Source organism: Leptinotarsa decemlineata, unplaced genomic scaffold (genome assembly GCF_025532065.1).
Source record: "Leptinotarsa decemlineata unplaced genomic scaffold, Ldec_3_MD MMD2_tig00078346_RagTag_RagTag, whole genome shotgun sequence".
Lineage (NCBI taxonomy): Eukaryota > Metazoa > Arthropoda > Insecta > Coleoptera > Chrysomelidae > Leptinotarsa > Leptinotarsa decemlineata.
Window position 1 is genome coordinate 5,561,593 of NW_027412724.1, and position 10,397 is coordinate 5,571,989.

Here is a 10,397-nt window from a genome sequence, read left to right on the forward strand (position 1 = left end):
CTAGAAACAATTTCTTAAAACATTCATTTCATTTTGAAGGCACAAGTACATCTTGGTCTTTTGTGCGCTCTTTTTAAGAGCAAGACATAGGGCAATTTTATGATTTGCACCAAATCTTACCAAATCACGTATCACTCCAAACAATTTTGAAAAAATGAAAGTGAGTCTAGCAACGCAAGTTCTAAGCAGTATAGTTGCCAGTGGAATGAATGCATTCGTGGCAATGAACTTACTTCCTGCTTCTTTTGGTACAATTCAAGTAATAGAGACATTCAATAACCTTTTTGATTTGTTGAATTCGTGTTCTTTACGACATCCCTATAAATACAAAAACGTTTTTGAAGCTTCGAAATTCCAATTAGATTTTTTTGAAGAGGCTCTAACGTTTTTGAAAAATCTTGAAATTTTCAATTCAGTGGATAAAAATGTCACAAATCGAGTTAAATTTAGAAAATGCTGGATTATTTCCATGAATAGTGTCATTAAAAAATGGGATAAGCTTTTCAAATCAAATTATAAATATTTAAAAACGAGACTACTCAATTTATGTGGTTTCTTCGGATTATATTGTTTGAGTTGTGTTCGAGCTTTTGTTGGAATAATCTGTTCATCTACAGCAAGATACTCTTCTTTCGGAACTTGCAGTAATCTTTCTCTTATTTGGGTAAGAAATGGCCTAATCTTGAACAATTTATTGTATCCAGTTTGACTGTTTCCAGTCATGTCATCATTGTTGTTGAAGTGTAAGAAACGCTTTATCTCTTCAAATCTATTACAGCTCATCATGTTGCTCACAGCAAGATGGCTGATCGTATTATGCCATTAATGCCTTGTGGCCGGCAGCTGAATAAGGGACATGTACATGGTAATACCGATAAATTGCTCTAGTTTGAACTCTTTTATATTAGCAGGATTATTTGGACGGCACTGTACAGAATAAAGGTTAGTCTGTTCACAGATATACTTTATAAGGCTATCTGGGAAATGAAACTTGAAGAATTGGATAGGATTTTCTAACTCTGATATAGAAAAAGGCAAATCCTGGGAACCAGTAAATTTTATCTCTTCTTCAGATTTTTTGAGATTTCCTTCTACCCAATTGTATACTTTTTTTCAAGTCGTTTTTGTATTGTTGATAAGGGTATATTATCATCTGAAGAATCAAATTCTCGATTCATGATACTGGCAACATCATCGTCTAAGGGAGTTTCTCCAAAATTACTATCCACAGGTAATTCAACACCTAAAAGGGGTTTATCATCCTCATCAGATAAATCAGAATCTTCACTATCGATACAAGGGATTTTTAATACTTTGGAATCCATACCTGAAAACATGATCATATTGTCAGGATGATCCATCATTGCATGATGTGCCATATAAGGTACATACTTGTTTCCAGAATTGTTCATTAGTTCTGAGAAACTTTTCACTACTGAACTTACTTAGAGATGTTTTTAATATCACTGTTGAACACTCTATAATTTTTTCTCGGTAGAAAAATACTTTCAAACAAGAGTAAATTGACAGCAAAGATCACCAAGCGTGACAAATGAAATTTCTAACAAGAATGAACTTGAAGACCTCTTCCAATGCACTCGTTGATAAAATGGTTCGGCCGTGATGTGTATGTGTATGAGAAATGACGACAAAATTCATTCTCAAGTAATATAAATCAAATAATTTTCGCTTTGTACCATATTTGGCACATGATGCGGTAAAGGGTTAAGAGGTTTTGGTAAAATATCTTGTTTCATTATTTTTTCATTTGGAACCTTACTTAATTAGAACCCTCAGATTGTATTGATGTTAATGAAAGTTTAAGTTAGGATTACATAAAATAACAAGTCACTATTTTTATTAGTGTATATCGCTGAGAGGTCATATTTCTCAGTGAACCAGGATGTTTATCACTCAAAATCTTCGGTTCGGAGTTGGGACACCGACATCAAAGGATCCGACGTTAATGTCGCTTCTCTGTGGTAGGTATTCTCGGGTTGTCTTTCAGGAAAGACCACAAACTACTTGGTTTGTGGAAAAGACCCGATTCACCGGATCAGGCCCCGAGGCAGGTCGAACGCGTTCAGTTTGTGCAGAAGGCCTTCGTGTCAAACACGGTCGAAGGCTTTCGAGATATCTAACAATACGATATGCACTTTTTTATTGTTGTTCAACTCACGAATGGTATTTTCGACCAAAACTGCAGGGAAGTGGGAGGTTTACAATTTATACAAAACACCACATGGCAAATGATATTATTGACATTTTGAAATGACAGCTGAAGTTTTACTTTCATTACGGAACATAACTGTCATAAAACATATATCGTTTTTATTTTCTCAACTTCTTCAAAACATTAACGTTTTCCCAAATAAACAATACAGAGACTCCAATAAATTCAATGCACCGCCAGAACACTTCGTGACACGATTATCGTCAAACTTAAACCAGTCCGTTTCTTCTTTGACCAAGGCGTAATAATGACCACATTCAACGTCAGAACCACAGTGAACAATGACTGCATGAACATTATAACAGTGGTCTGCTAGGTTGAAATGTTCATCTATTTCGAACCTTCCAAAGAGTTTCTTGCTTCCGTTAGAGGTTGAGTCTTGTTTGAAAATCATCAGTGTTATTATTAGATTGACTGGTGCCTCAGCTATACTTGTTTCCTTATAACAGTCAGTTAGTTTGGCGCATGTTTGTCAATTCAGTCGATCATTACCTGTTAAAAATTCCATTTTCAGATGATTTAACAATAAGCTTTGCACGGACTGGTAATTAGTCGCATTAGGAAAAGCTAGATGAAGTTCCAGAAATTCACATAAGTTTTCAGTACTTCTTGAACATTTACCACAAAGTGAACAAGTGAGGATTTTTCCAGCAAAAGATTTACAAACACAAGACGAGATGGGTTGTACGGAATCATTCAGTCCAGAGCGGCTGGGAGTATTGATTTTGCTATTGTTTTGCCCACGAAGAGTATTCAACAAGAACCCCAAGAATTCGGAACAATCCTCTTGTTGTCCTAACGAGTATTTAGTAGACTTCAAAGACTCCAGGAAATCGGTTGGAGGGAAAGATGATACATTCTTACGAAACTGCAGCTGCATGAACAGTTGTTTGAGTTTGATGAATAAGCAGGAAACATTCCCGTTCTCGTTCATCATTAAAACTTCGTTCTTGAAATTCTTCGTCATGAACAACACTTGTAAAATGCTATTCATGTAACAAGTGTTTCCTAAATTATCCAATCCAATTTTCTTCTCTAAATTTTTAGGACAATTCTCTACTGATTCGTAAGGAAGAACACGTTTCACAGAATCTCCATAAGAACCATTTCTCAAGCTGCGATCGATCCTTCCAAGTGAAAAAGGGTTTCGTAGAGGGATCGATTCGGCTCTTGCTTCAAGAAGCGCTTCCACTGAAATGGTACCAGTTCTACGAGGAATGCAACTCATTTTTTGGGGCCAAGAATGACCTGAGTCCACTGACCGCACTGACAAAGAAGAAGGTGGATCAATCACTTGTGAATTAACCTTGATAGGAGACTGATAAATATTCACATATTTTGGCTTGTTTCGAAGAGGTTTCAGTTCCGTACTGAAATTAGGGCAATGCATGATCTCATCAAAATTATGTGAAGGAGGAATAGTTCCAAGACATTGTTGGATCAAGATCTTCAGATGATGTGGTGCTGCAGGTTTTTCAGGGTTTTCCTGCAGCTGAAAAAGCAAATGCGCCACTGGAATCAATGAAGTCGCCCCGGAGCGCCAATTAATTTTTATTGTTGTATTTATTTTATTTTTATCGTTGTCTTAAAATTGTGTATGTTGTAAATCAATCTTGAGTTTTGAGTATATAACAATACATAACATGTCATAAGTGAAAACAAAACAATGCCCATTTTTGCATGATTTTAAATGTATCGTCATCATCGTCAGGGATACTAGAAAATACAAATTACAAATTTTTGATAATAGAATATAATATAAATGTAAATGTACAAATTTTCGTCTAATCTTCAACCTCAGATTCGTCACTGTTGCTACCGCTATCATCAAAGTGAATTATGATTGGTTCAATATTGTGTTCAATACGGTTGTCTACGTCCTACATTTTTTGCTCCTCTTTTAAAACATGCTGCATGCATTTCTTTCAGTCTTCTGCAGAAACAGTTCGAATAGCTTCTTGTAGGTGATGTTGCACGTCCACTAATTTAATTGTTCTGTTTTCTCGTGCCACATATCCTTTTACTTGCGCCCAGATTAATTCTATTGGGTTTAATTCGCAGTGGTATGGTGGTAACCTTAAAACTGTAATTCCACGACTTAACGCCATTTCATCTACTGCGAATTTTTTATATTTGTCTGTGTGTAATTTTGTTAGCTGAAGTAGTTCTGCCTTTAAACTATCTTTGTTATATTGGATGTTCTTATTAATTAACCCTTCTTAAATTGCTGCTTTTTTCCATGATTGTTTCAGTAATGGTTCTAAATGTCGACTATGGTATGGGGCATTGTCCATGACGATGACAGACCCAGGTTACACAAGTTGAATGATGCCTTCAAACCATTTTTCAAACACCTCCGCATTCATCTCTTCATGATAGTCGCCTGTTTTCTTAGATTTAAATATTAATTCACCATTTGGTAAAAATCCACTGTCGCTTCCTATATGCGTAACTATCAGACGACTACCTTTTCCAGATGGCTGTTTTAACCCAACTGAGAAACCTTCAACAAAGGCTTGTCGTGCACTTGTTATATTACCATCCTGCCATACTTTTTTGACCGTATGTCCTTGGTTAACCCATGTCTCGTCCATGAAGTACATTTTTTTTTGAGCTTCCGAAATTCGTCAATTTTTCTTGGATAGTTTCTTCTCCATGCTATTATTTCTTGACAATGAGAATGCCTCTCCTGTCAACTTTTCCGTACGTAAATTTCATTTCGTGTACAAGTTTCCTAAAAGTTTCTTTACCCATTTTTGGGACCAATTCATGATCGCTAAGTGCCTCCAGACCTGTTTGTAGTGTGGGCAGCTCATTTCTGAAAAAGAAACTGTGAAATAGTTCTGCGTATACTGGTTTTTGACTTCTTCATCAACTGTGATTTTTTTTCGTCCGCTACTAGTTTTTGGCGTTTGTACGTCCCCATGAATTTCTGTTTCTCTTAGTATTTCGTAAATCGATGATTTTGGTACACCGGTATAATCAGAGCACATATCAACTAATTTATCTTTTGTAATTGTGGAACTCAATGATGTAGAAATGCCCGGTTGGTTATTCGGAGGTACACACGTAGAATTACAGCACATATGCACAAAGTCATCTTTTGGTGGCTGATGATCTCTTTCAAGACAGTGAAATACTCGCAGTACAATTTGTTTTTTTCTTCGTCGTTTTACCTTTTTCGACGTGGAAGGCCCGACCATGTCTCCCATTTTTTGAGTAGTTTGAGAACGGTGTAGAAATATAATTATGTAACGCTTAAACACTTATTAGCACTATTATTTTCACCAATTGTTATCACAATACGTCGATTGCTGTATAATTCACAAACCAATGATACGCTCATGGCTGCAAGTACATTAGTGAGGACTGCAACGGTGAGATGGAAGTTACGGTAAAGTGACAAAGACAGAAATATCGTTGCGTACTGCGTTGCCACTAGTTGTAATAAATATCTAACACTATACAGAAAATAATGAATTTTAACTGATCAGTAATCAGGAAATGTATAAGTATTACTCATTACAAGCTCATTACTGATATTTATCATAAATAATACCTTTTAATCGTACTAGTATTGTGTATTATCTATAATTTGCCACAACCTACAACTTTACTGCTTACTATATTTTGATTCTGCTATAAACTGGTAACGTAAAATTTAGATATGACAACGCGCTTTACTCTCAATCATTATTGGTTTTACTATAGGCAAATAATTCAGGGTTTCTAAATAGGGGGGTTTTGAAATAGAGGCAACTTTTATGAAAGGGTACATGCAGAAAGGGGTAAGGTGTGGTTGCAAACAAGGTTGGCGTCAGTGATACCCGATACAGTGACAGTAATTTTGACGTTACTGATACTGAGTTAGAATTTTAGAATCAAAAGTTTCTTTGTGAGTTCAGTTGACAAATTTCACTAAAAGTTTTGGGTAAAAAATGTGAGGATCTTCCACACGTTCACGTTAACGTTTCACAGTTCGTTTATTCTCTTCACAATATAGAGTGTATCAATGGTATGATTGTCTCCGTCGTCGTTATCTCTTTGTCAATAGAATACTTCCTGTGAAAGTGTCTATAGAAAAGAGACGAGTTTCTTAGAATCTGCTTTGCTTTTGCAGTAATGCAATCGTGATAATATATATTACTATCCAATTCGACATTATCATTCGAATCAGTTCAAAGGGTAAGGGAGCCAGGCTCCAACCTGATTGAAATCAAGACGACGTGCATTATCATTCGATGATGCGGAGATGCGGGCAGTGTCGTGTCTCCTGGCAATGGTATATGTATGATTCTGATACATTCACTTTCTTCACCATTTACTGGAAACTCGATTTAAATAATATTGAAACTCCAACAGGAGCTTCATTTATTATATATTGTTGAAAAAATAATACAGCCTATTGTATGATTTTCAATATAAAGGGTTTTACAAAAACCGCGACACGTATTTCGCTATACAATAACTTCCTCAAGCATAAGTTCATGCTTGAGAAAGCTATTGTTTAGCTTTATAGTGGGAATCATACAATAAACTATTAATTCGTTTTTTAATATGGCTTTTCATCAAGTATCGGCCAGTTCTATACAATTATTTATTGTTTATTATTCATAACGATTTGGTATCATTATACAGTGAATTCTACCAATCAGCCAATCACATGGCAGTGCCTGTCATATGCAGTCATATGCCCTTTATTAGGTTAGCTAACCATAAAACACGAAATGCCACCTGTTTTGTCAAGTGAAATACGATTTTGTCTTAGGATATATCCTAAAAAGTAATTAGAAATATGGTTTGGTGGTTCTAAAATCACTACTATTGTGGTATTACTGAAAAACCTTTGGACGCGAAACATAATTTCCTGAATGGACGATTCCAGTACCCTTATTTAGTGTTGCCACTATAAAAATTTTGGGTCTAAACCGACTGACATTTTCTAGGCCTTTTTTGGAATAATTCAAAGTCGGAACAGATAGAATTTGTAATTTTAGAGATTCCTAGATGTTTCCGGATATATGAATCGAAGTATTAAAGTTGATAAGGACAAAAATAAAAAAAAATTAGGGAATTTTACTTTTTAGGTGGTTCAATTGTTCGAAACCTGTCACCTGGAATCGTGATGATGACAATTGTCACATGACGGGTTTGTATTTGAAATATTTGAACGGAGGTACTAGATTATGGCTTAATGCTCCTCAAAGCCATCAACATAGAGAGGGAGAGAGAGAAAGAGAAGGTACTATGTCACCTTAATGTTTCTAGGAAAACACATGAAACTTTCTGTAGCAAATAGTTCTTGTAATTGGGAAGTAAAAAATTATTAAATTCTAGACATCTAGATGAGTAGAAATATGTGATTTTTTTAGCATTTTACCATTTACATCTACAGAAAAAAAGGTAAAAATTTCAATGAATCATTTTTTTCAACATTGAACAGTGCCGTTATCAACAAGAGAGTTTTGGTTAGGAAAATAATGAACTACTTGAATTAAAACAGGTTCATCTGGACAGTTATCATGAAAGACGTAGATCATCTAGTTAACGTAATGTAAACCAAGTAAAAATTCAGTAATCTTGAAACTTTGAAAGATGCCTTTACATCAAAATATGCATCTACCATCAGCTAACACAAATTGCATTGAAATGAAAATTTTTGAAAAGTGACTCCGATCTCTTTTCTACAATCGCACCCATTATATTTTTAATGATCGAATGTAGATGATAACTGACTTCAATGTTACGGGTTTTCTTTATGTGATTTTCATCATTCTCCAACAACTCTTGAAAATAAACAGACCACTCAATATTCATTTTGATTACTATAAAATTAATTTACTTGAAAATAGTCCCCAATAGTTTCCAATAATTTAGCTATTAAACAAGATGCATGAAATCATGTGTAAAATATTTTGATGAAAACACATTGTTGTTTAAATTTGGAAACGATTCTTGTTCCATCTATCAACATGTGCACAAAGTTGGATCAATCTCATTTTTCGTATTGGGACTTGGGAGTTTTTGACAAAACAAAAGTGGTTATTTTTGGAACGTGTTTTTAGGAAATAATTAATTGAATATTTTTTTTCTTCGAACTTAATAAATATTCATGCAATTTTTGAGTCAGTCCTAAAAGCACTGAAAAGTGACTAAATTGATTTCAAAATTAAGAGAATTTGGAAAGCAAAGGCACCAAAACAAAGAGTAGTAAATCTTTGACCAAATGTTCTATTCAGAAGAATCAGAAGATTCCTTTCCATTCTGTTATTCTTGTATTTGAATGAAACTCTCCGGTGGTATCCCAAAAATTAGATAACCAGGTTGTATTATTGGAAGAGAAATTGTTTTTTTGAAAATCGTTGAACATGAGTAAAAGAAAGGCCCCTTCTAGTGAAAACAATCATAACAATGATATCTGCGAGGTTTTAACTGGTAGGTCTTCAATACTGAATTGAGTTTAGGTATTTTCACAGTAACATTCTAGAACTAGCTGACTACGAAAAAAATGTTTCCAGAAATATATATAAATATAATGCCTACAGAAAAGCAGCAGGAGTATTGGCAGAACATCCACTTCGAATTCGCTCAGGTGATGAAGCAAAAAATTTAAGCGGAATTGGTAAAAAAATCGCCAAGAAAATTGATGAAATTTTATCTACAGGAAAATTGAGGAAATTGGAGAATGTTTGTTTTGTCAATGGTTAAATAGATTTTTTAAACAAACTATAATTTTAGATCCACAGTGATTCTAAAAATGCAGCTATCAATTTACTGACAAGTGTAACTGGTATAGGTCCAGCAAAGGCACATAGTTTGGTAAATGATGGTATTACAACTCTGGAAGATTTGAAGAAAAACACAGATAAACTGACCCATCACCAGCTGATTGGACTGAAGTATGACAATCTTGAAAAACATATTCTTTCATCTATCATTTTTGTACTTTAAGGTATTTTGAAGATTTCGAGAAGAGAATTCCACGAGAAGAAATAAAAAAAATTGAAAAAATTATTTTAGACGAATTGAAAAACCTTGATGCTGATTATCAAGTCACCATCTGTGGAAGTTACAGGTGATCATTGCTGATTTTTTTTTAATTTGCTGGTAATCGTTTCCTAAGAAGTACTTATACATTTTTCAAGTTTTCAACCCAACCAATTTATCTTTTCTATTTCAGGAGGGGAAAGGTGGAAAGTGGCGATATTGATGCTTTGATTACTCATCCCAATCTAACTAGTGATAAAATAGACAAGAAAATAAAAAATGAAATGCTCACAAGCATTGTTCAAGTATTGGAAAAATGCGGGTTGATTACTGATACACTTTCACTTGGGGAGACTAAATTTATGGTATGATTTCAGCAGAGTTGCACTAGTTACTTATCACATACATTTTTAGGGGGCTTGTAGGTTTGATTCTGAACATCCCACAAGAAGAATTGATATAAGACTGACTCCTCATGATCAATATTACTGCAGTATTCTTTATTTCACCGGCTCAGATATGTTCAATAAAGCTATGAGAGCACATGCTTTAGAAAATGGATTTACTTTGAATGAGTATTCACTCAGACCAGTAGGAGTAACAGGTTCGAGTCTGATGAGTGTGTTTTTACTTTCACACAATATTTTTGTTCGTATAGAGCGAGAATCATTTAAACTATGAATTGTTACCTTGATCTTACCATAATTTTACCTACAAGTTAGTATCAATGTAATTTTTTTTTGAAAGTTGAAACTTTTTTCAGGAATTCCTGGAGAACCGGTTGAAATCAACTCTGAAGAAGATGTATTTATGTGCATTGATTTTCCCTACAAAAAACCTGAAGATAGAAATTGCTGATCAATATGTTCATAATTCAATGAAGAATTTGTTTTAATTTATTAACAACACATGAAAAAATTATATTCAGTTTCTTGTCATTGGATATTAATTTATTTTTTAAAACTTTTACAGTTACATCAATCGATCCTTCCACGAGGATGAGAGTAACACACAGTTAAAACAGTTCGTCAGTAGATTCTTTACTTTTCAATCTTTACGGAAAACTAAGATTTCTAAAATGTGGGAGAAGAAGCCAGGCAACTATAAACCGCAGTTCTCTTTCCTACCGAAGTAATATTCTTGGCGTAAATTTTAAGGGTGAGGGGGGCAATTACTA

The 10,397-nt window shown here is 34.4% G+C and overlaps 1 protein-coding gene across 1 annotated transcript; it reads left to right on the plus strand.

The window, feature by feature from the left end:
* Positions 1-7,716: 7,716 nt before the first annotated feature.
* Positions 7,717-10,158, plus strand: LOC111515323 (DNA polymerase beta). Its single transcript, XM_023171556.2, has 7 exons — positions 7,717-8,668; positions 8,721-8,920; positions 8,972-9,132; positions 9,186-9,308; positions 9,414-9,585; positions 9,635-9,824; positions 9,984-10,158. The coding sequence occupies exons 1-7, from the start codon at positions 8,602-8,604 to the stop codon at positions 10,076-10,078; spliced, it is 1,008 nt and encodes a 335-aa protein (XP_023027324.2). The 5' UTR covers positions 7,717-8,601; the 3' UTR covers positions 10,079-10,158.
* Positions 10,159-10,397: the final 239 nt, after the last annotated feature.

Coding starts and splice junctions, on each gene's coding strand:
- LOC111515323 (XM_023171556.2), top strand. CDS start 8,602: ATGAGTAAAAGAAAGGCCCCTTCTAGTGAAAACAATCATAACAATGAT. Junction 8,669..8,720: donor TATCTGCGAGGTTTTAACTG/GTAGGTCTTCAA, acceptor GTAACATTCTAG/AACTAGCTGACTACGAAAAA. Junction 9,309..9,413: donor ACCATCTGTGGAAGTTACAG/GTGATCATTGCT, acceptor TTTCTATTTCAG/GAGGGGAAAGGTGGAAAGTG.